Source organism: Leucopleurus acutus (assembly GCF_964270905.1).
Source record: "Leucopleurus acutus genome assembly, chromosome: 8".
Taxonomy (NCBI): Eukaryota; Metazoa; Chordata; class Mammalia; order Artiodactyla; family Delphinidae; genus Leucopleurus; species Leucopleurus acutus.
Genome location: NC_139151.1, coordinates 99,251,536 through 99,276,912, shown reverse-complemented (window position 1 = coordinate 99,276,912; position 25,377 = coordinate 99,251,536). Strand labels below are relative to the sequence as shown.

Sequence of the window (25,377 nt, the reverse complement as noted above, 5' to 3'; positions counted from 1 at the left end):
TCCTTCTCAGTTTATTCTGTACCCAACATTAGGATGAAATGGTTCTCATAAATATGGGCCATGAGCCCTTCCTCACGACCATGGTCCATGACAAGGGGCAGGGCAGAGGGGGCCTGGGTGGGAGTCCTTGCGAGGGACCAGGCAGGGAACTCGCATCAACAAGCACCAGAGGATGAACAGGAGGCTGCCCAGGCTAGAGGCCGACGGCGCCGGGCCAGGCAGGCCGGGGAGGGTCAGGAGCTGCCCCGGATCCGCTCCATGTAGCTGCGCAGCTCCTCGGGGTCCTTCAGCCCCATGTCCTCACACACCCAACGGATGTCCTCCTCGCCTGCCACCAGGATGGACTGCACGGCAGGGGCCCCCCCGGGCTCCTCGGGCAGCTGGGCTGGGGGTGCTGGCGCAAACGTCACAAACTCTACTCGCTTCCGCCGCCCCCCCGCTTCCTTCCTGGCCAGGGTGCTCGAGGAGCTGGAGGTGCCCCCGGCAGGGGCCTGGGCCAGGGTCAGGGCCTCCCCTCCTCCCCCACTCTCGCAGGGGCAGCCCCCCTCCCCCTTGGGCAGGCCAGGGGACTGCCGATCCAGCTGGCGGCTCAGGTCCTCCTGGTCAGTGCCCAGCCAGACCCAGTTGTGGGGCTGGGGGGCGGCAGGGGCGGCAGCACTGTCGGGGGGCTCCTTGCGCTGGTAGCGCAGCATGAAGACCACACCGTTGACCAGGAAGATGAGGATGGCCAGACAGAAGATGCCCAGCAGGGCGTACATGCCCAGCTCTAGTTCGGTGACCCGCTGCGGGGCGGGGACCATCTCGTCTTCTTCCGCCTCCTCCCTCGCTTCCGCCTTCTCCTTCCCGGCCTCCTCTGCTGTCTGCTCAAACTTGCGCCGCACATCCCCGCCGCCCCCCGCACCGCCTGCCGCCCGCCGTTCTCCACCCACGCTGGCCTCTGGGGCAGCTGAGCTCTGAGCGGGGCTGGATGGGAGGGCAGGGGCTGGGGTGGGAGCGGGGGTCAGCCCTAGCCAGGCGGTGCCAGAGGCCAGGGGCACACGGTGGCGGCCCCGGCGGCAGGGCTCAGGCGGGTGCAGAGCCACATGCAGGGGCAGCCCCTTGACGCCCGCCCCACTCACCACCACCCCGAGTTGGGCACCCCGCTCATAGGCTGGCAGCACAGCGCCGGGCTCCTCGGCCGAGACGGACAGTCCCAGGTCACGGTGGTTGTAGAGCTCAGCGGGGGCCAGGGTGTGGTCAGAGAAGGACAGCCATAGGGAGAGGGCCACCTCCTGTCGGGCACACAGACACAGGCAGAGACACGCCAGGGCACGCACGCATGCACACAGAGACCACTCCCACAGAGACAGGCCACACGGAGGAGGAGAGACCAGAGAGAAAACAGACACAGGCAGAGGGACAAAACACAGGGAGAGAGGGGACATGCGTCAATCACCTGTCTTCCACTCAGCCCAGGGGTCTGAGTCATCGGGAGGGTCCTCAGTTAGAGCCATCTAATAACCTCCCACTGCCACACTCCAGCCAGTCACTGCTTGATCACCTCCAGCCGCAGAGAGCTCACTACCTTACAGGGAGTCAGTCCTCATCCCGAAAACCCTAAGGTGAAGGGTGGAGGTACCTCCCATCCCCCTGTTATCAACCCCCAGCTGGAGATGTTGACCTCATCCCCCTGACCCCCCAGCTGTCACCTGCTTTGGGGCAGGAAGGGCTGACTGTGCCCAGCACGTGGCTGTGACCTCCCCGGGGTGGGCAGTGCCCCGGCTTAGGGCAAGTGAGATGCCCATCACTGGCTGCACCCGCAGCTCCAGCACCGAGACCTTGTCATCCGTCACAGCCAGCACCTGCTCCCCCAGGATGGAGTCAGACAGCGGGGAGCGCACCTGAGGGTGAGAGGGAGTTGGAAGTGTGTGTGGGGGCCCTCGTACACCGACAGCCTCCGTCCTCTGAGAACCCAGCACCCTTACAAAGGGGTCTGGTTTGTGCTCCCAGCATCTGCACAGGCTGCTTTCCCACCCGTAGCACCTCAAGACCTGGCTCCCACATACCCAACCCCAGCCCATCATACTTTAAGGACTTCCTCCGTTACACGGGTCGCCCTATTCTGACCCAATCCCCAACCCCCCTGGGTTCATACCTCCCCAGGTACACCCTGGGCCTTCCGACACTCTTCACACCTGACCATTAACATTATGGGAGTCACCTACACCCTTTTCAGGCCGTCTGCTCACCTCGATGGAGGTGACGCCGGGCTCCCGGCCCACCAGGACGCGGCCTCCCTCCAGCGCGGCGACACTCGGGTCCTGCACGCGGGCGTGCGGCGCCACGAGGTGGGACACGTCCAGCAGCCAGTCCGGGCCGAGCAGGTGGGTGAGGCGGCGGCCGCCGTCCAGCGGGTGGGCCGCGAAAGGGACGAGGAAGCGCACGCTGGCGCGCTGGTACTGCAGGCGGCAGCCGCGGACGCGCCGCTCGGCCTCCTCCGCCCCTGCCGCCTCGGGCTCCAGCACCCTGCGGGGAGCGGCGGCCCGGGGGCGGGGCGTCAGCGCGGGCCCCGCCCCTAGCCGGCCGAGGGCCCCGCCCAAGGGAGGCCCCCAGCTCCTAGTGGGCGCACGTTCCCCAAGCCCCGATCGCAGCCGCACCTCCGTGGTCAGGTCCTTCCACCCGCAGGCGCCGCGCCCCAGTCCCATTCCTGACTGGTGCCTTTGCCTATGCATCGAGCCGCTCTCGCCCTCCTCTTACTCCTAATTGGAACTCTGGTTATGCGTGACGAGACCCTCTCTTAAGGGGGAGACCCACGGTGCTCGCTCTCTGGAGGGCCTGGGAGCTCAGATTCCAGAGGCCTGAGGCCACCTCGTCCTTGCGCTCTGGTGGGATCCCCTCAATATTTACTAAGTGCCATCTTAGGCTTTGAGGACACAGCAGGCGACAAAATAGACAAAATCCCCTCCTTCAAGGGCTTACATGCTAGGGGAGGAGTGTGGAGGGTAGTCAGACCACAAACGAGATTAATCAGATCACGTGGTATGTTAGAAAGTGATACGTACTATAGAGAAGTAAGGCAGGGAAGGAGGAGAGGAGTGGAGGTCGGCAATCACAAACAGCGGTCAGAAGCTGGGTGATGATGGGCGGGCGGGGGGAGAAGCAACCACAGGCAATGGGGCAGTTTCTCAGACCCCAGCTCGGGCTTATGGCTGTGTCCCCTGCACCCTCAGTCCCAGAGCGACTTCGCCAAGGCCTGCCAGCTTCCCCAGGGCTCCACCTACCCTTCCGCTGGGCCAGGTACCCTCCAGCCTCGGACCTGCTCGAGGGTGGTGTCGGTGAGTTCGATGTGCAGGGGCAGCAGCGGGGCCCACACGGTCAGCCGCAGCGAGGCCCGCAGCCGGCGCCACCAGAAGTCCACCCGCACCCCCCGAGCACCCCGGCTCTCCTTGCCAGCCACAAACACAGTGTCACAGGCCTCGGACACCTGTGGGAGGGCAGAAGACAGGGGGTGGGCGCAGCCACCCGGGACAGGTATGGACCGGGGGGCATCTCTTGACCCCCATACCATAAGAAAGGGGTACGGTTAAAATTCATTCTGTATTTTTCTGTAATGCGTGTCCTCAGATTAAGATTTCCCCACGCGGCCAAGATCCGTTCCCCTGGCAGGAACGGCCCTTCCCTGAGTTCACCTGGGGCTCAGCTGGGGGAACTGGCTATCTGCACAGGACAAAATCCTTCTCCTGGCAGAGGAGGGTTTGAATCCACAACTCTGGCTCCTCATTAGTGCTGGCCCCTGGCTTTGGTGCCGGAGCCACCAGGTACGAGTGGGTAGGCAGAGGCTGAGGGCAAGGCAGACCTATCCGTCCGTGAACCCTCAGGTAGGAACCACTGACACAGAGGCAAAGTGCTGGCACAGGTAGCCAAAGACACCTCCACTCAGGCGGCCAGAATTTAGGAAATGCAGGCCCTGGGCTGCCCCTCTGAGGGGAATTCAAAATGGGGAATGTTGCCCTGCCTTTTTTTTAACCTCATGGGTCATTATGAGGTTCCAATAATAATAGTTGTCTTTACTTTTACCATTCGATAATGATTATATTGTATTATGATTATGACAGCAGCCCCTGCTCTCTGCTGGATACTGTCTTAGAGTGCTTTTAATTCTTACAACATCCCTAAAATAGATTCCCATTTTAAAGCTTAGGAAACGGAGGCTCAGAGAGGTTGAGACTTGTCCACAATCACACAGCTAGCTGATAAACAAAGATGGGTTTCAAATGAAAACATTCCCACCATAAAGTACATGCTCTTAACTCTCCCACGTCAGTTCATTTGCCAGTGCAGTAAGAACGTGAAAGTGCCTAAGTTGGGGGTTTGGGGGTTGCACAGCTCCCACTTGACTCTGGAGAGAGTTGGTGGGACCAAAGCTGTGGTCCCCCTCATGAGGTTACTGGTGTCAAGAAAAAGCTGTTCTCTTGGGGACCTGAGTGGGGAAGGAGGAACGCTGTGTGCGCCACGTGTACACAAACGCATACGTGCCACTCACCTGCAGGACCTGTGTGTTGGCTGACTCGCAGCCGATGTGCTCTGTCACCTCCACCAGAGCTCCGCCACTGTCCACGGTGACAAGGCGCACAGGGACGTGCCGCGGCACTCCAGTCAATGGCGCCGTGTTCACCAGCTCCTCAGCCTGGGGGTGCAGGAGGAGCTCAGCCCCAAGCTCTTCACCTCACTTGGCCCCCAGCCTGGCTGGGAAGAGCTGGGGACCCCTTACCTTGGCCAGCGGGACGAGGGCTCTTATGTCCCGCTCCGACACCAGGATCTCCCACACCATTTTGTCCTTCTCCGCTTCGGGGGCCTGGCCTGGGTACTCCAGCTGCCATGTGACAGGGCGAGTGACTGCCACGCCCCCACTAGTGCCATTCTCCACCAAAAAGTCCACCCACAGGAACTCGGACAGTTCAAGGGGGCTGCTGGCCAGAAGAGAGAGAATCTGAGTGCTTGAGAGCGGCCAGGCACTGTTGTGAGCACTTCCTGTATTCATGAGGTAGGTCCTACGATTATCCCCATTTTACAGATGAGGAAACTGAGGTCTGGAGGTTATGTAACTCGCCCAAGGTCACACAGCAAAAAGTGGTAGGGCTGGGATTAAACCCAAGCATCCTGGCTCCAGAGCCCAAGTTCTTATCCACTCAAGATCCATGAAGCCACTTTACCAACCCCTAGAACGCTTGCTGGCTGTCCTGCCTTCCTGGGCCCCCTGCACTCAGGCCTCTGTCTTCCACAGCCGTCGGGGTGGCATGAAGCACCAATGTCAATTTCTACCAAGTAGGAAGATTCACTTCCCGGTCCCAGAACTGCCACTTGACACCCTGAATAATAAATTACCTCACGGAACCAGCCTAGATGCTTGCTGGGTGGTACCTTATTTTCACAAACCCTAAGGGATGCATCATTATTCCCATTTCACAAGTGAGGAAACAGAGGCTCTGGTGGGGTAGGGCGGGGGCGTGCTGAACTGGCTTGCCCAAGTTATTTATCCAAAAAGTGTCAGAACTAGGATTCAAACAGGGGCTACAAAGCATATGGCCTTGACCCAGACTCAGGGCATGAATAAGAAGAGTTCATAAATGTTAAGAACTGCAACTGGGCTTTTGGGGGAATATTAATGGCCGGGAAAAAAGGGACCCATTTGCTGGTAGTGGGAGGCAGGGTAGCGGCAGTGAGGGTTGTGACTGGGCGGCCAGGATAGATTGTCATCACCTGGATTAAGACTCACAGACACTCACTGTACCTGGCACGTACCTGGGGATGGATAAATAGTAGCTGAATGAACAAAAGATATACCTGCGTTGTGCTGCTTCCTCGAAGGAGTCTGCTCTTGTGCCTGCCTACATGGGAATATGAGGGCCGGCAGCCCCCTCCCCTCGGGCCCCCTAGATCTGCCCACTAGCACTCCAGTACCATCCCTCCCCGCTCTACCCCTCGTGGGAGGGAAGCACCCACCTGGAGTCTGGCCCCGTGGGCCTGTCCTGGTGGCAGGTGATGAGCGTGGTATGGTGCTTGGAGCCCTTGAAGCGGTCCAGCTTGGCGGTCCAGAGGGCTGGCTGGGCTGGGCGGGCAGCTGTCACATACAGCCCCTTCTTTACCTTGATTCTGGGGAAGGGGACACAGGTCCAGTTTGTCAGGGGGCTGCTGAAGCGTGGACTGGATCAGAGCGGGAAGATAAGGGACTCCAGTGTGAATCTCCTCCTCGCCATCCTCTGACCCAGAAGGACCTCATCTCATTGCAGGTCCTGCCACACAGCTCTCCCCCATTCAAAGACCACTTATGACTCCCCACTGCCCACAAGGTCAAGTCTTAGCCTGGCATCCGAGGCCCTCCAGGGTCCGGTCCAGTTTCTTCTTTGGCTGTGACATCTCTCCACGCACTCTTAGCTTTAGCTGCATCCAAAGAACACGAGCACGACGCCCTTCATGCCTCTAAGCCTTTGCTCAGGCTGTACCTTCAGCCTGGTCTGCCCTTCCTTTCTTCACCTGCTCATTCTTCAAGTCTCCAGCAACACAGATCCCATTTCCTTTAGAAAGCTCTCCCTGTGGCAGGATGAACTTCCCCTGCCTCCATCCCCCTAGCCCCAGCCCCTGCAGCACTTCGTACCTTCATCAGAGCATATAATCCAGTCCCTGCCCATCCAGTCCCCTTCCCTATCACTAGGGGTCCCTTAGTGCCAGAGGGGGAATGGGGCCTTGCTCTTTTCTGAAGGTCCAGAGTGGAGACACAGGGCTTGGCATATTTTAAGTGTCTAGGGAGATCTAACGATGATACGAGTGAGAGAGGAGGGCGTGAGAGACAGGGAGATGCGACGGGCACCTGTGAGACACAGGGATGGGACACACACAAACCCCATTATGGGGTAGGCAAGTCACGCCCTGCAAATCCTTGGCAGTAGTAAGATTGGGGTGGGGGGGACTTCCCTGGTGGTGCAGTGGTTAAGAATCTGCCTGCCAATGCAGGGACACAGGTTCGAGCCCTGGTCTGGGAAGATCCCGCATGCCACGGAGCAACTAAGCCCGTGTGTCACAACTACTGAGCCTGCACTCTAGAGCCCCATGAGCCACAACTACTGAGCCTGCGCACCACAACTACTGAAGCCTGCGCACCTAGAATCTGTGCTCCGCAACAAGAGAAGCCACCGCAATGAGAAGCCCGCGCACCACAACGAAGAGTAGCCCCTGCTCGCCACAACTAGAGAAAGCTCGCACGCAGCAACGCAGACCCAACGCAGCCAAAAATAAATTAATTAATTAAATAAATTTAAAAAAAAAAAAGATTGGGGTGGGGGATGGCTGGGGGTGGGGCACTTCCTGAAGAAACGGACACAAAAGGAGGGCCTTCCTATGGGGAGGAGCCAGCTCTGTCCAAAGGCTAAGGACCCATGGTGAGGGTGGTAAGAGGGAAAAGATGCAGATGAATGGGACTAGGGCAAATACCTCTGCCGGGCATCTGAGCATTTACCACTCCCAGGCACTGCACTTTCCAGTTTTTAAGCCCTCTCCCGTTTCCCCTCCCTGGAGCCGCAACTGCCCTGTGGGTAACGTTAGCCCACCGGACAAAGGAGTCTCAGGGAAGCGCCAGGGGAGGGCAGCTTCCTCCTTCTGATTCCAAGTTCAGGGCCGTGCCCAGTCGCTGGGTCCTGCCTGCTGCCAGGGCAACCACAGTGCTTGGCCTGGAGTGGGTATGGCGGACCCATGTTTTGCAGAGGTCAAGGATTCCACTGAAGACCCCAAGAGGAAGAGGTACCTGCGCAGTCTTCCTGCAGAGGTTCCGGCCTCTGACCCGCCCCCAGGGGCCCGGTGCTCACCGCAGGGTCAGGACGCTGGCTGTGAAATTGTGTTGAAGCAGGAGGGTGGCACTGAAGAGCTGGCCAGGCCGCACGGGCATGTCAGGCACCCGCAGAGTCACTGCCTCATCCAGGGGCACCTCTTGGTACTGTGGGGGGTCCGCGGGGCGCAGCTCCACGTCGCCCACTGGGAGGGCCTGCTCTCCAGGGTCCTCCTCCCTGCCGGGGCCGCAGCCCCCAGGGCCCTCGGCTGCCGGCTCCAGTGTGTAGGCCAGCTCGGCCCGCGTGGCCGAACCCTGGGAGAACCAGTGGGAGGGGAACTCCAGCTCCACTACACAGGCGCCCAGGGATGGCTGCAAAGACACAACGGCCACGGTCAGCGTGGTGGGGGAGGGGAGTCCCAGCACCCAGGGTGGGAAACCCAGAGCTGCAGGGGTCCCTGAGAGCAGGGCCAGCGCGGGCCACAGGTGCATGCCACGTGACACAGCCAACTGGCAAGGCGACTGAGGCTAGGTCTCAGAACGCGTCCACTGGCCGTTCTTCCACCTCTGGGAGCAGTCTCATTCCCCAGGGAACCAACCCCAACGCCTGCCCCTAATCACGCTCCAGGATGGCCCTGACGACCACTCAGAATCCTCAGGCTTCTCAGAATCCCACAGCCCACAGAACACCTCTCTCCAGTGGAACCCTGTGCTAGACTGCGAAAGAGCGGAAATTCCAATAATAAAAGAAATGCGAACAATAATACGACACTCGCTGAGGGACTGCTCTCGTGCCAGGCATTGGGCCAAAAGCTATTCTTGCACCCATCTCATTTATTCTCCATTCCAACTCAATATGAGGTAAAAATTGTTATTATCCCATTTTACTGATGAGGAAACTGAGCCTCAGAGAGGTTATGTTACTTGCCCAAAGTCACGTACAATGAACTGAACTCCTTAAGGGGGCCTAAATAAGAGGGACCCGCGAAAGCCAGCAGAGCAGGAATGGAGTCAGGTGGTCCATGACCTCCAAACCTCCCGGGAGTGGTGAGCCCTCTCTTCCCTACTCCGGGACCACCCTCTGGTGGACACAGCAGCAGGGCCAGCCCAGGTGGGGCCCTCACACTCACCTGGAAGCGGCAGGCTTGGTGAGCAGTGCCTGCAGGGTGTGTGGCGTGGAGCCGGGCACAAGGCAGGCTGCCAGGCCCCGGGGGCCAATCCTGCCCTTTGAGGTGGAAGAGGACGCGGGCGTGGGGCTCCGCTGGAGTCACAGCCGCTTCCACTGACACGGCCCGCACGTCCCACGGGACTGGCCGTTGGTGTGGCTCAGTGACCCGAGGGGGGACCACCTGGCGGGAAAACGGGGGTGCTCAACAAAGCAAGGGGTGGGGAGAAGCAAAAGCTCAGGCTGGCAGGAGACAGCCTTTATGGGCCTCCTTTTCCCCCTCTGGAAAATGGGGAGCTCAGCTAGGGCTGAGCGACACACAGCAGACCTTGGCTCTGAGTCCGGTTAGCCCAGGAGACTCTGGTGGCCCCTCCTTACCTGCTGAGTGGTGAAGGGTGGGTAGGAGGCCCGGAGAAGTGGCTGGGCCCTGGGCCAGGGCTGCAGGAGCAGAAAGGTCTCAGATCGGGAGCCCAGAGAGGAGTTGGCAGGTGGATAGTGGCCCACCTGCTGCACACGGAAGTGCTCGGGGGCATCCAGGAGCTCCAGGGCCGCTGGCAGGTAGACTGGGTCCAGGGGGTCCTGGTCACAGTCCACTGAAGAGGGAGAAGGGGGAGGGATGGTGACAGCTTTAAGGCAGGCAGGGGCTGAACTCAGCTTTGTCCCGGGGCACAGCAGTGGTGAGCGATGGACGAAGAAAAGGGTTGTAACTGTCCCATCCTCCCAGGGTGTCGGGGGGAGTCTCCCCATTTCACAGATGAGGTAACTGGGACCAGGATTTGAATCTACATCCAGGACCGACTGCCAGCTTCTGAGTCATTCCTTCTTCTGCCTTCCACGGACCCAGGCCTTCCTCACGCCAGTAGAACCTTCCCAATGTCTCCTCCTCCCCCATTCCTGCCCCCTACCTACCTGCCTCTGACACCAAGGCATTTGTGGGGTACAGACCTCCCCAGACAGGGTCTATGTAGTAAAAGATGGTGATGAGGTGAGCTTTGTAGAAGCAGAGACCCTTTCTCAGCCCCTGGGTCCTCGGCCAGACTTGGCTGGGCATCCCCCCCCCACCCCCGACCTCCCTCTGCATCATCACCATGGCAACCTTGCACTGGTTTCCCGAACTTGCTGCCTCCTACCCCATCCCAACTGGGTATTGGAGTGCAAGTCTAGAATGGGGGAGGGGGGCGGGAACCATAAGCTTGGGGAGAGAGTCAAAGTATTCAACCAACAGTCAGAAGGGCAAAGGACCCCTAAGACCATATTAGGTTTGTATCAACTGACTACTAGTTAGCCCTAAAAATAATAGTTAACATTTTTTGACAGAAAGCTATATGTTGGTTACTATTTTAAATACTTTACATGTATGAACTCTTTCGGGTTTTGTAATAGCTCTGAGAACTAGGTTCTATTAATATTAATCCCATTTTATGGTTGTAGAAAATGAAGCTGAGAGGTTCAGGGACTTGCCTGGGATCCCACAGCAGGAACGTGATGGAGCTGGGAGTCAGAGCCCAGGCACCAACCATTACACACCCTGCCTCTCCACCCTCCACCTCTCTCCACCCTGGGCTGCCTTCCACCGTGCACCCTGTGGGCTTCATTGCCTAGAGTGTGGGTCTCTCCTCCTCTGCTGGGCAGCGCCTCCCTCCAGGGTCAAGAGTCATTGTCACCTTCTTAAGGAAGCCCCCCTTGATGGCGTGCCCTCCCACCAGTCCCCTCAGTCTTCTGCGCCCCTGAATTAGTTATCTTCCTGTCTGTCGGCTGGGGGCCTTGTCTTACTCATCCCAGCATCCCCCATCCCTGGAGAGGATGTTCTGGGAGTCTGGAGACCTGTGTTTACGTCCTAACTCTTCCTTGATTAGCCTTGGGTCAGTCATTTAACATCCTGGAGCCTCAGTTTCCTCACCTGTAGAACGAGCGAGCATTTAGTGACACGGTGGACAGGGGAGGGCTTTGTAAACCGCGGTGCGCTGTCTGGAGGAGGGATTATTGCTGCTGCATAATAGATGTGACAAGGCTTTCCTCTTCTCTCTGTGTGAGGGGTTATTAGGGCTCCTGCTGGGTCCCCTGGGGAGGGGAGCAGGTGGCTGAAAGCAGCCCTAGAGCCAGTTCGCTCTCAGCCCCACTGCTGGGCTGGGGGACTTGATGGTTTCAACCTCCTTCTAGGCCCTCCCCAGCAAGGAGCATGTGGCTGAGAAGCTCCACTCCCCGCGACCCCCACCCCCAAGTGTAACAGGTGAGTGACTATGGCTCCCTGGGGGCAGACCCTGGCTTCTGGTTCTTCTCCTACTCCATACTCCACTGCCTGGATAATTACAAGATGCTCTGTGGCCTGACTCCCACGGACTCGCATCACTCAGAGCTCAGCTCTCTGGTGGGGGGAGGGGGCAGAGAATGCCTCGCTCTCCGTGGCATCCTCCTCCACCTAGCAGCCTCAGCCCACGACAAGGGCAGTCGGCCTCCCACGCAGGGGCACAGGGGAGGCGCTGCCCCTTCCTCCAGTGATCCCCATACTCAGGAAGGCACCGATGAAGTAATTCCAAGGTCAAAGAGCTCCTTGGGGCAGGGGGAAGGCGGCTGCGGATCTCGCAGGTCCTGGGCAAAGGGGCTGCTTCCCGTTCCGTGGGGGCTGGGTTGATGGTTGCGGGGAGGAGGCCAGGAGCCACGGGGCTACAGCTCTCTGTACCGCAGATTAGGGAGCTGGTGTGTGCGGGACAGGGGGCAGCCAGGTTACACGTCGCGACTGGAGGGGAAACTCGTGGAAGGTGCGGGGACACGGCGAGGATGGGGGGAAGGCGGTGAGAGCCCGGGGACCCCGCTGGCCTTGGGTCAGGAAGAAGTTGCCAGGTTATGCAAGTGAGGAAAGCCAGAGGCGCGAGGCTGGGGGCCAGATCCCAGGGATAAGACCTCTCTAACCCTCAGGGCACGCTGCGGGGCGACCCGGCTCGGGGTTTAGTCCCAGAACTCGCGGGTTCCCGGCTCCCGAGCATCCCTCGCGCTCGGCCTCTGCTCGGGCCCGGCTGCCCCTCGCCCCGCCCCGCCCCACCCCTCCCGCTGACCTCTCACGACGTCCCGGACGAGGGCCACCAGCAGGCAGAGCCAGGGGCCGCAGGGCCCCCGGGGAGCCGCTGCCACGCGCCCCGCCATCCAGACGTTCATCCTTCCTACTCAAGGCCGGGACTAGGCGGGCGGTTCAGGTGGCCGCGGTCCTCCCGGCATCTCCCGGCCCAACCGGGCCGGCTGGGTCCCCGCCGCCCGCCAATCCGCGGGCCCGCCCGCCCCGCGGCTGCAGTTCCCAGACAATGGAGCGGGAGCTAGAGCTGGAGCAGGAGGGTGGGAGGGAGCGAACGCGGCTCACGGGCTGCCCCTCAGCCCTGCCGGGTCCTAGTGCCCTACGGATGCCGAAGCCCCAAGCGCCCCCGTGCTAGAGGTCGGGCAGAAGGCCACTTCCCCGGGGACTGACTTGCCTCTGCCAAAAGGGACACGACGACGTGCTCGGTTCGCTCCCTTTCGGAAGCTCCTGACCAATGAGGAAAAAGCACCTCCTCTGCCTCACCCCCACCCCACAAGCAGCTCTCCTATAAAGGCATCTGACTCTTGAACCAGAACCAGAATTGGGGGGGGGGGGGGCGGGGACGTAGAGAACCGAGCTCTGGGGTGGAGAGGGGATGAGAGGGGCCAGGAGGGCCAGGTGACAACTACTCTGACAGAGGAAGAGCCCCAGATGCAGGCAGCCCCATCCCTGGGAGAAACCTGTGGGTCTATGAAGAGGGAGGGCTGCTCTCTTTGCTGAGGGAAGGCCTGCCTCCCAGGTCCGGCCTCTGGGCGCAGCCTTGCCCGCCAGGCAGCGTTGGGAGAGGTCCAGAGCGGGGCACCTGGCTGCACGTTAGCCTTTCCTGGGCGGCTTAAAAAGGAAAAACCACACCCAGGCCCCTCCCCGAAATGCCTGATCCAATCTATGCACCGGGTTGAGAACCGCGGCGCAGAACTCCTGTCTGGCGGGGAAGCAGGGAGGGCAGGCAAGCCTCTCTCTGGCTGGGGGCCAGCCTTCGCCACTCCTGCACACAGGGCTGGACGGGGTACCCTCCTCCCCCTCCCCCACAAGCACACTATTGCCACAGGGCTGGTCAGTCCTGGAAGTTTGGTAATGGGGGCGCGTGCCCTCCTCATTCCTCACACCCCTGGAGGGAAGGGTGACTGGTACCAGCCTTCTTTCGCACTCCCTTCCTTTCTCCCGGCTTCACACTACCTGACACCTGCAGGGAGAAGTCGTGAAAGCTGAGCAGCTCCACAGAAATGGGTTTAGCTGGAGAGAGGGCACTCAAAGCAAGCCAGACTTTGAGCAAATACATCTGATCCGGAACTAGATAATAAAATAGCGTGCACTTTATTTAAAACCAAACAAGCGCTGATAAAAATATATTTCACTGCAGCTGTGATTCCATCTCCAACCTCAACAGTAAGAACTGGGCATCTCTCTACTCTTCACATCACATGTGGGGCCTGGCAGAGGAGGCCACCCACCTCCACCAAAGCCTCGAAGGAAGCGTGAGCGCCCTGGTGGGGAGGGTGCAGCCGCAAAGCACGAGAAGGGAAGGGGCTGTGAGGCGCATCTCTGCTGTCTGCTCTGCGCTCCTCCTAGGCGACTCATCAGCGGACTCCCTGGTGGCAGTGATGGAGAGAGAGATGGAGAACCGCCCGGAGCTGCGCAGACAGGGAGATGAGCCCTCCTTCCTCCTTCAGGGTCTCTGAAACCCCCACAGGGGATCTCATGGCCACCGCAGGGTCCTACTTGCAGGCACGAGCCTACGAAGCAGTCATCTTTTGCTCTGGCTGAAGGGAAATCAAGATTCTGAGAGGAACCACTTTCCTCTTGACACAGAGCAGCTACAGGGCAGTTTCCTACATACAGTACGGCAGCGGGCGAGCGGAGGGCCCTGCTGGCTCGGATTAAGGCACTTGTAACAGATTCAATGTACATCCCGGCCCACTTCCCTTCCCCTCAGGCCCCAAATGCCCTGCCTCTTCCCCACGCTGGGCAATGAAGGGGACAGGAGCATGCCCTGAGGGACTGTGGTTTGGTTGGAGTTCAGGGCTAGATGGAGAAGACAAGCAGGAAGGAAGCTGGGGACTTGGCAGGGGAGGAGCTAGAGAAGGACAGGAGAGCAAGAGCGTCGGAGGGAGGCAAGGCAGCCGCTGCGTCACGGGAGGCCCCTGGCAGTGATCAGAGGTGTCTGCCGAGAGGAGGTGCAGAAGCTGGCGGGAGGCCCCCCACCTTCCCCTGGCTGAGACAGGGGGGAGCAGAGAAAGGGTGAGGAGAACCAACCCCAGACAGAGAACCACAGAGGACAGGGCCCCTGAGGACCAGTGCGGGGGGGTGGTCTTTCTCTCTCTCTCGGCTAAGGGGGCTGGTGCAGAGACAGCGTTCGGAGACAGAGCAAGAAAGGGGCAGGGGGCTGGGAGGAGGGCTGTGCGACCCAGAAGCAGCTCGGCTCTTTGGTATGACGAAGGTGGCAGCGTCCGGCGTCCTTCTCACTCCTCCTCCACGCTCCGGGGCCCCTTGGCCGCTCGCCTCTGCCGCCAGCGCAGCTCTTCCACCTGGCGCTCCAGCCCCTGCACCTTGGCCTCCAGCTGGGCCCCCGAGGCCCGGGTGCCAGTGAGCCGGCTCAGCAGGGCGTAGAGCGTCAGCAAGGCCAGGAGGAGCAAGGCCCGGGTGGAAGGGTCAGGCACTGACCTCACCAGGGCCACAAAAGCGGCCAGGAAGAGGGCAAGCTTCAGGCCCCACAGGATCCGCCCCAGCAAGGCCAAGACCAAGCCGAGGAGCAGGGACAGCAGCCAGTAGGCAACCAGGGCCCCCGCTCCCCACAGCAGGAAGGTCTGGACTTGGCCGGGGCTGAGCTTCAGGCCCTGGGTGAGGTGATCTCCTGGAAGGGGAGAGAGTCACAGAATCAGCCCGCCTGGTGCCATGAAAGGAGAGGTTTGGTCAAGAACCAAAGGCGGGAGGAGCCAAACCCCCTCGCCAAGGAAAACTCCTTTCCCACGGGGTCGTGGAGCTTAAATCTCAGCTCCGGTCCCAGCTGACTGTGGGTAGACTACTCCCCTTGGCTGAGTCTGCTGCATCTGTGAAATGGGAGTAACGCTCTGGGCTGTGGGTGGCAGTTAGATGAGATGGTGTGGCTTAGCAGGGCCGGCCGTCGGCAGCCTGCTCTCACGCCGTCCCTGGGGAGACCTGGGAGATGCTGAGCAGCCGGGGAAAAGTCTAGACCCTGAAAAGACAAATTCCCACAAACAGGAGGGGCAGGCTGAGCGCCCGCCGGCCCGGCCATTCCCTGCCACTCACCTTCTAGCGCCACGGCGCTCAGCAGCTGTGCGGCAACCCCGGACAGCGCGAAGAAGGCCACGGAGATGGCCGATGAGACCGCCCACACCGCCTGAGCCAAGGTCTGTGGGAAGAGCAGAGCACGAGTGGAGTCGTGATTACTGACGCCCTTCTCTTCTGAGTCTCACCGCCGCTGCCCACGAACATCTCCACCTGCCTCTCAGCCTGGCTGAGGGGTCCCTTCCACAGCCACCGCCCCGTGCATGGGGATGGACGGCGGGCCATTTCTCCTTCCTGTCTGAACCGGAACCCAGGACACTAATTCAACTGATGTGCTGGAATACTTTGGCGGTAGTAGTGGGTGAACGTGGGCACGTGGGGGTGACCATCCAATCCCTGGAGTAGTCACCCTGTAAAACTGGGGTCCTCCTAGCCTCCCAGGGAATCATGAAGGTGTGTGAAGTAACAGCGGTGGAGGGCTAGGATGGTTCAGTGAAAAAGAAGTCAATCAGCTCTTCTGTATTATGCATTTTATAAATGATTGTTTCAGCTGTTTAGGACAACCTATCAGAAGTATACACCAGCAGGCTTGGGACGCCATCAGGCAGAAGAGACAGCCCTGCCTAAGAACCCTGAGTCGCCCTCACCGCCACCTCTGAAGGTGAAAGAATGAACTCAGGTCTTGATATTTTGCCAATTTAAGCCTCTAGGTCAGATTTAGACCAAAGCCAGACTCTATAGTCACCGCTGACGTAGGTTGATAAAGATGGCTCATCTCCCAGCCTTTCTGGCAAGAAAGGGCAGGAATAAGGCAAAGATGGGGGTGGAGCTAAAGGCCCTGGGGTAGGAATGAAACAATGAGAGCGCAAAAGGCCGGGGCCGTCTGGCTTCATTCTGTGGAACTGGGGGCTCTCTCCATGAACAACGGCTCCTCTGTCCTCAGTGCGCGTAGCCACAGCAGGGAACACCTTCCTTACCTCGGAAACTAGGTGCGTGGTTTCTGGCCCAATCCAGGCATCCAAGGTTCCCCGCACAGATCGACCTATCTGGCTCAGGAGATCAACTGGGGCCTCCCTCTTCTGCTGGCCTGGTGGCACGAAGTCTCGATGGGACTGGGATGACGCTGAGTGGAGGAGGACGAGGGCCGCTAGGAACATCAGGACGACTTTGAACAGATGCTTGCCCCGTGGTGAACTGCTGCCTGAGCCTGCCATGGCTGGGTCTGCCAGAGAAGAAGCATGGGGTGAGCGGAGGGCCCGAACCGGCCGAGAAACCCACTGTCCCAAGCATGACGGGCCCCAGCACCCCCCACCGCCCCTCCCTGTTAACTGACAAAGGCAGAACTCAGACTTCAACTTAAGCCGGGCACAACCACCTCATTCACGGGTTCCTCTCGCACGTTCTTTACCACTTGCATCTTAACTAGCCAGCAAGTATCAGTCAATGCCTTAAGGTGGGTGAGAAGATCTCTCTAAGGCTTATTCCAGTTCTAAAACCCTGAAGGCCTGCCTTTGTGTCTTAGGTGCTTTGGGTATTAAAAAAAAAAATTATAAGACTATATGGCTTTGGGCTTTCCTGGCGGCGCAGTGGTTAAGAATCCACCTGCCAATGCAGGGGACACGGCTTCCATTCCTGGCCCAGGAAGATCCCACATGCCGCAGAGCAACTAAGCCCGTGTGCCACAACTACTGAGCCTGTGCTCTAGAGCCCACGAGCTACAACCACTGAAGCCCATGCGCCTAGAGCCCATGCTCTGCAACAAGAGAAGCCACAACAATGAGAAGCCCTGGCACCGCAACAAAGAGTAGCCCCCGCTCACCGTAACTAGAGAAAGCCCGCGCGCAGCAACGAAGACCCAAATGCAGCCAAAAATAAAAACAAACAAATAAATAAATAAATTTATTAAAAAGAAAAAGACTATACAGCTTTGTCCTCAAGGAGGTTATAATCTACTTAAGATAAAGCTGATATTTATATTTTAAAAAAACCTTAAAACATAGCACTCGAATAGGATTACCGCTATATAACGATGTAAAGAAAAGGGCTCAGGTGCTCAAATAAGAACCCACTGCACATAGGTCATTTGCTCTGCAGGACCATCACGTGAGGTGGGCGTTATCCTCCTCGCTAAGGGGAGAGAGGAGAAGAAACTGAGACTTAGGAATTAAGCATTTTCCCAAGGACAAAGGCCAGGAGTTAAACCCAAGCTTCTGCTTCCAAAACACAGAAGTGAAGGTGGTTGCTCATTGGAATCACCTGGAAGCTTCACAAAGTTCTGATACCTCTGCCCCAAGCCCCGAGCTTCTGATGTCACCATCTGGGTGTGGCCTGGGCTTTGACCTGCAAAAGCGCCCCAGGGGATTCCACTGTGCAAAGTTGAGACCCACTGATACAGAGATGACCTCAACTCCCCAGCCCCCAACGTAGGCAAGTTAAAGCACAACTTTTACGGAAAGATATTATTAACAGCAATTTAACCGTGTGTCACCTATCTCGTTTAATCCTCACAACAACCCATCAGTTAGGTATTGTTCTTATCCCCCATTTTCCTGATGAAGAAACTGAGGGAGGATAAGCAGTAAGCGGGAGAGCCAGGATTTGAATCCAGGTGCATCTGACATCAGACCCGCTCACACACAGCCCTGCGTTGTATCCTCTCCAACTTCAGTCTCAGAAGCGACTTGGAAAGTCCTACAATAGATTATTCATGAGCTAAAATAGACTTGACATCTACCAATCCACTCCATGAATTACTGGTGACAATTCACTTAACCACTCTGTGCTCTGATCTCATCTGTAATGTGATACTGTAGGCAAATTAAGACCCAACAAGTATCGACTCATTGAAGTACGCTGGATTCGTCCAAGAAAAACGTTTTCAGTTCCAACTTCTATTTGCCACCACGCTTGAGAAAAGTCAAATGGCACCAGCAAATCCCATTCTTTTCCAGGCTCAGAAATGAACCTGCAGTTCCAGGGTGTTCCTGTGATTCAGACCTGATGAGCGGAGAGGCTAAGCCATGTCGCTGAGGTAGGAGCAGCCAGGTGTTTGAAGTTTTTGTAGTTACCAGGGCACTACAGGAGTCGGCCAGAAATCTGGAGCCATCAGGATGGAGGAGAGCGAAGAGAAGATATTCCCATTCTTGTTTAGTGGGAAGGAGCAGGGTCCAAGAAGGGGTTATAAAAATATCACACTCGGGGCACTTTCTGGCCCAGAAACAGCTGCTCTAAGTCCCTCCTGAGGCCTGTAGGTAAAGCAGGGCTGCAAAACATGCAGTTCATAGGGAATGACCTCAGGCTGGGAAGCCTTCTCCTCTTTTTGGCACAAATCGAGAACCAGATGGTTCCTGCCTGCCAGTGGTCAGAGATGAGGAAAGCATAGGTCAGTTCCTGGTCTATCTGGGTCATGACCACACTGGGGACGTAAAGAGCAGGGTTGCTATATTGGGTTGGATTCTATATCCAAGGACCTCCACCAGGAGGGATCAGATGTCGTGTCCTCCTTTCTGGAAGGTCAGGGTGACATGAGCTGCTGCCCCCTTGGCAGACTTCTGCATTCTTCGCCAGCCTCGACTTTCAGGCGGCCGTTTGCTCCAGTCGAGGGGAGCTGCGGGACCTTGAAATAAACTCTCCATTGCAATGCCAGCTGACCTTCCAAAGGGCACTGGAAACCAAATCTAACGGGATTCTGGAGAGTGCCCTTTGCAGATAAGAGAGCAGATTCCTGGCTCGTCCCTTTCATCCAATTGTTTTCTTTAACAGGATTCTTTCTCATTTCTTTTTTTTTTTTTAACATTTTTATTGGAGTATAATTGCTTTACAATGGTGTGTTAGTTTCTGCTTTACATCTTTCTCATTCTTCAGCAAGAGCCTAACCCACCGCCATTACGCCTCCTCACTTCAGCCCCATGAAATACTTTTTTTTTTTTTTTTGCGGTACGCGGGACTCTCACTGTTGTGGCCTCTCCCGTTGCGGAGCACAGGCTCCGGACGCGCAGGCTCAGCGGCCATGGCTCACGGGCCCAGCCGCTCCGCGGCATGTGGGATCCTCCTGGACCAGGGCACGAACCCGTGTCCTCTGCATCGGCAGGCAGACTCTCAACCACTGCGCCACCAGGGAAGCCCCGATCAAATACTTTTAACAAAGAGAAGCCATGGTAGTCAGGAGCCGACGCAGTCTTGAGCTCTGAGAGGAAGGATGTCTTAAACGTCTTCACCTCCTGCAATGCCTGACCTCAGAAAAATAGCAGGCACTCAACAACCACAACAAACTGTGTGTGTGTGGTGTGTATAGCGTGTGTGGCGTGTATAGCGTGTGTGGCGTGTATAGCGTGTGTGTGTATAGCGTGTGTGGCGTGTATAGCGTGTGTGGCGTGTATAGCGTGTGTGTGTATAGCGTGTGTGGCGTGTATAGCGTGTGTGGCGTGTATAGCGTGTGTGGCGTGTATAGCGTGTGTGTATAGCGTGTGTGTGTGTATAGCGTGTGTGGTGTGTATAGCGTGTGTGGTGTGTATAGCGTGTGTGGTGTGTATAGCGTGTGTGTGTATAGCGCGTGTGTGTGTATAGCGTGTGTGGTGTGTATAGCGTGTGTGTGTGTATAGCGCGTGTGTGGCGTGTATAGCGCGTGTGTGGCGTGTATAGCGTGTGTGGCGTGTATAGCGTGTGTGGCGTGTATAGCGTGTATGTGTGTATAGCGTGTGTGGTGTGTATAGCGTGTGTGGTGTGTATAGCGTGTGTGGTGTGTATAGCGTGTGTGTGGCGTGTATAGCGTGTGTGGCGTGTATAGCGTGTGTGGCGTGTATAGCGTGTGGGTGTGTATAGCGTGTGTGGTGTGTATAGCGTGTGTGTGGTGTGTATAGCGTGTGTGTGGCGTGTATAGCGTGTGGGTGTGTATAGCGTGTGTGGTGTGTATAGCGTGTGTGCGGTGTGTATAGCGTGTGTGTGGTGTGGATAGCGTGTGTGTGTGGATGGCGTGTGTGTGTGGATAGCGTGTGTGTGTGGATAGCGTGTGTGTGGATAGCGTGTGTGTGTGGATAGCGTGTGTGGTGTGGATAGCGTGTGTGGTGTGGATAGTGTGTGTGTTGCTTTATAATCTACAAAGTGCTTGTTCTGTCACCACCTCATTTAGCGCCTCTAAGAATCGTGTAAGATACCGCTACTCTCCACGTTTTACTCAGAAAACAATGGCTTGGAGAGATCAAGTGACTTGTCAAAGTACACGCATCGGGACTGGGACTTGACCCCAGAACCCAGGATCTAAACCTTGCCCTTTCGCTCCTTCCACACCTCCACTCTGCCTCAGTTAGCCATGGTCCCTGCCCTCAAGGTGCTTCAAGTCCTGCCCCCCAAATCAACAATCACGAAGAGGACTAACCACCCAGACTCCCACGAGCAGGCCACCCACCAGAAGACGACCCACCTGCCGGGCTCACACGTCACGGCTCTACAGCGAGACGTATGAGGACAGCAAAAAATTGGGACTAGACCGGCCACTTTTGTTCAGGCAGCTGCAACGGGGCTCAGGAAGGGACGGGCTGAGCCGGGGAAACTGAACTATGGTAGTGCGGAGCCACATGTGTTTAGCTGTGGTTTGCTAAGAGGGCGGGGTGGGGGGCGGTCCCCACTCCCCCTGCCAAGGAAGGCTCCTTCCTCCGGGTAGCTTCCTCTTGCGCTATGAATCACGACGTGGCAGGAGGGGCAGCTGACTTAGTACCCTCTGCTGGCTCTGATTTCCCCATCGAGGAACTTGCCCCTTTGGAGCAGCGGTTCTCGACTCCGGTTGCCCATCAGAAGGGCCTGAGCCGGTTTAAGCTAGAGGGTCTGCCCCACCCCACCCCGGGGCTTCCTTACTCCGACCCTCCCCAGAGACGGGCTCAGGCTTTTGTTTTTAGAGCTCCCCGGGGATTTCTGATGCATAACGGGACAGCTGCCACAAATGGTCAGCAGCACAGGGAAAAGTCTACTTCGGGCAAAGCCCCCAGAGTGCAGCATTGGGCAGAGGACTCTAGACTTCCTTCTGTCCCAAGCTCAATTCTGCCACACACTAAAAGCCACTACCTTCTGTCTTATCACTTAACCTGTCTGAGGTTCAGTCTCCTCAAATGTAAAATGGGGTTAAGCGAGGTTAAGAGTTACTGCAAGGAGTTAACGTGTTTCTGCGAGAACTTTGTAAACTGTAAACATCTATAGGAACGTTGCAGTACACAAATTGCCAATATACCACTCACTGCATTGTAGCATCATTTACCAGTTTCTATGCCTGGCTCCCCCATTAGACTTTGAGCACCTCCTCGTCAGACTTAACTTTTCTTGGAATCTCCAGCGCCTAGCACAGAACAATGACTAATAAATGCTTGTTAAATGAGTATTAGAAGCCCGCCAAGAAGCGGTGAGGGTGGCAATGGAGAGCCATGGAGAGGTGCGGAGAGGAGGCTATTTTAAAGTTGATCCAAATATGCAGCGGCCACCCGAAAAGCACAGCTGCGTGGAAAGGAAGCTGCTAGACCGGGTGAAGCTGCCCCTGAGAAGAATGAAGTCAGCGTCCCAGCAGGTGGGGGCAGCCCCCCGCTAAACCCCTGACAGCTGCTGCTGCCCAGCAACTGTTTGGGGGCCGGGCGACGGGCAAAGGGGCAGCCTCCCAGGCGCACGACGCCTTCCCCAGGACCCAGCCTCCCCGAGACAGGGTGTCAGTGGCGTGCATGTGCTATTTCGAACCGCGTGTCCCCTGCCAAGCTTGCTGGGTGGCGTCACCGGCAAGGGATGCGGCGCGGCCCAGGGGTTCGGGGTACCCCAAAGGGCTCGGAGCGGGGCCGCGGGAGGCTGGGCCATGGGCGGGAGTCGGGGACAAGGGGCTCAGCGCTGGCCTCGTCCCCCAGCCTGACAACCACCCGGCCTTGACCGGACCTCGGGGCAGCGCTGGGAACTCTTCTCCCCGGAAACACGCTCCTCCCCTGTTACCTACTAACGACGCCCCCTGTTGCATAGCAACGAGGATCCGAGTCCCCAGTTAATCTCCCCGCCGCGCGACGTCGGAGCCCTCTCTACTGGTGCTCGCCAGGCCTCGCGGCTCCGCCCTGGTCCCGCCTGTAGCGGCCGCCGCCGCAACCCAGTCCCGGGTACGGCCCCGGAGCCCCGGTCTCGGGTCGCACTCACCGGGCTCCGGCCACAGCTGTTCTTCACGTGCAACTTCACTAAAACGCGCCACTAAAACCGCGCCACTAAAGCCGCGCCTCAATACTGGGGCGTTGGTTTATCGTCTGCGCACGCGCGAGGCGGGATGCGCCCACGGACCGGCAGGCCTCCCTCACAGCCCAAACCTGGTGCCGGTCAGCGCATGCGCCCTACCCTCTGATTACCTTTTTTTCCCAAGCATTCCCACGGAGAGAAGAATGGGGTCGGAAGTTCGAGCTGGGAACGGAAGTCTCTGGCAGGAAAGGGGAAAGAGGTGACTATATCTGGGCTATAGCGTGGATAAACTGGATCTTTGGATTTGGAGTGGAAGCTTATCCGCCTCTAAAAATCCCCTTGGCATTTCGGGGAATGTAGTTCTCCAGCTACGTCGTGCCTCCTGGGGCATTGTGGGAAATGTAGTTCTAGAGGCGCCTCAGAGCACCTGGTCTTTTGAGAAACTTTTCGCGCTAAAAAAGCACAAAGGGAAAGGGTGTTAGAGGAGCAGTAAGAGGCGCACAACCGGGAAAATGCATCCTTTCCTTCTGAGAGTATTTCCACACCCAAACTCTGCAGATGGCTCCTAAATGTTCTCCGAATTTTAGAAAGGGAAGGGAACCTACTCCCAGACCCATTTCTATATATATATATATATATATATCTATATAAAGGCAGCATTATGAGGGGGAACGCCAGGGGATTTGGAATGAAGTGATCTTTGGTCTGCTTTGTGATTCTAGCAGGTCACTTCATCTCTCTGGATCTCCTTGTTTCAACTTTGCTATTGTTAGAAAGAAAACTATAGGCTCGAAATGGAGTCACATTGCTAGGACAAGCCCCCAAACCGGGGATTAATACCTGACCTAGCTGAACTTTCAACCTCCCCCAGAAATGTAGTCTTAACTAGTCGGTCAGGAATTTTTTGGTCAGCACCAATGAGGCAATCTGTCACATGGGCTCTCTCTTGCCCCCAAAGGAAGATGAGATAATCTGCTATATAGACGCCTTTCATTCCCCATGGATAGGTTACCTATGCCTAAAATAATCTCCTTTTTTCTGTTTATGACTTCCATGTCCTGCCTTTAAAAACCCTTCCCTTACTGTAGCCCTTTGGAGAGATGGCATGCTGCCTGATTCATGAATCTTTTATAGCTAATTAGATCTTTGAAATTTACTGGGTTGAATTTTGTTTTTTAACTGTATAAAGTACTAGAAGGTCCTAAAAATACCTCTTCAATGCACAGTAGATGTGGCGATTCAATGAAGTAAGGGGGGTGAACATGTTTTTAAAAACATCCAAGTAGCTGTCCAAATGCTTCTATCACATTGGTTGCCATAGGGCAGGCTCCCCTTTGATGTTAAAACAGTTCGTGAAACTCAACACTCTAAAATAGAGCTTTTTTTCCCCTCCCTCCCTGAACCAGCTGTCTAATTCAGCCTTCGATAGCTCTGAGGAACTGACCCCAAGAGGTAATGGGAGAGGCCAGTATATCTGTGACTTTGGCTAAATGGTATGTGCAATCCAGCATATGTCTCAGCAGAAGGTTACTGCTAGACATGAGGAACAGGTATCTCAGTTCATGATTTTAGGGCTTTTCTAAGTATGGGAAGATGCAAGAGTTTGGGTGCATAAAAAATTTTCCTGTCATATTTAACTATCTAAGGGCCTGTTTTCTCAAAGCACAGAGTGGATCATCCTGTCCTTCATCCTGAATTCCTTTCAGGGTGTACTGTAGGTCAGCAAGTACAGCAGCTAAGGACTAGTAGACTAGTCCCTAGGAGCCTTTTGGAACTGGATGGTGAGTGGCATTCCTTGTTTTACAGTGCCCCCCTGTGGTCATAAATTTAACCAAGGTTTGGGAGGCATTTCATAACCAATTTGTCCCAGGGGCCAGTAAGGCTTATTTCTAGGTCAGGCGAGGATTTCGTGGATATGCCGCCTAATGTGAAATTACTGGACTAGACTCTGTTAATTGTAGCCATAGAAGTATCTGAACCACCTGTATTACTAGTCTGTTATGGTTCAGGAAATGATTCTCTCTTGTTGCTTCTTCCCATATCTAGAGTTACACTGTTACCATCATTTTAATTTTTTATACAACTATATATTTGGTCAACTGTTTCAAGTTGCTTAGTCATCATTATTTTTGTTGGAGGCTCAATTACACATTGGGTAATACAAGAAAGAACAATCTTGTAGAATAAGCAGAGTACAAGTAGTATAGCTAGCAGCATTAATAAAGTCTGAAGTAGGAATTTAAACTAAGAACTTTCATTAGGTGCAGCCCCTGGTCACACCAGTCACTATATTTAAGGGTAATGATAAATTGGCATTGTTCATAAGGTACTCAGCCCGATTTCCCAATGTTATTAATCTTATTATCCTTAGTATAATTTAATTGTTCCCAACATAAGGGGGCTTTTAAATTTAAACGACTGTAGCCTGGTGTTAACCATAAAAATCCATCCCATAATTGAGGGACAGTCTCTCCCAATAAGCAGGAGGTTATGGTTTTTGACTGAAATTTAGCTCATTTTTCCAATTGAGCTTGAGTGAGTAACCTTTAAAAAAAAATGTGTATTTTATGGCCAGGGTCAGAGCAGGTATGATTGATTGGCCAAGTGAGGGGGTCTCATCTAGTAATATCAATAGTGGCCTGAACGGAACTATAACTTCTTTCTTCTAGAAAAAATTTCCTAAGGGCCATTCAGTCAGAGCCTTGGAGTGGAGAAATCCACCAAGGTAAACCAGAAGTACTGGACACAGGTAATTGACCATAAACCCAACAATTGGATTGATTTTTAAACTCTGCATAGGAGTTATGTACCGGTTGTAGAAACCAAGAAAACACTGTAATTGATCAGGCCCAGCATCTTGGAATAGCTGTCTACTTCTGGTGTTGTCTTTTTTTCCTGGTGCGGGTGTAGTTTCTC

At 56.2% G+C, this 25,377-nt stretch overlaps 2 protein-coding genes across 3 annotated transcripts; both read right to left on the bottom strand.

Annotated features, from left to right (window-relative positions):
* TMEM132A (transmembrane protein 132A) lies at positions 1-12,207 on the bottom strand. Of its 2 annotated transcripts, none has more exons than XM_082845789.1 (11): positions 12,017-12,207; positions 9,342-9,556; positions 8,929-9,147; positions 7,839-8,170; positions 5,983-6,132; positions 4,751-4,949; positions 4,523-4,666; positions 3,261-3,463; positions 2,229-2,505; positions 1,689-1,880; positions 1-1,271 (listed from the first exon to the last, which is right to left on the bottom strand). In XM_082845789.1, the coding sequence occupies exons 1-11, from the start codon at positions 12,114-12,116 to the stop codon at positions 234-236; spliced, it is 3,069 nt and encodes a 1,022-aa protein (XP_082701915.1). In that variant the 5' UTR covers positions 12,117-12,207; the 3' UTR covers positions 1-233. The 2 variants fall into 2 exon arrangements, with proteins under 2 accessions (XP_082701915.1, XP_082701916.1); XM_082845790.1 differs by having other exon boundaries at positions 4,751-4,946.
* Positions 12,208-13,321: 1,114 nt separating this feature from the next.
* Positions 13,322-22,519, bottom strand: TMEM109 (transmembrane protein 109). Its single transcript, XM_082844693.1, has 4 exons — positions 22,429-22,519; positions 16,254-16,498; positions 15,298-15,400; positions 13,322-14,881 (listed from the first exon to the last, which is right to left on the bottom strand). Exons 2-4 carry the CDS (start codon positions 16,488-16,490, stop codon positions 14,490-14,492), a joined length of 732 nt encoding a protein of 243 aa, XP_082700819.1. The 5' UTR covers positions 16,491-16,498; positions 22,429-22,519; the 3' UTR covers positions 13,322-14,489.
* Between the last annotated feature and the right edge of the window lie 2,858 nt (positions 22,520-25,377).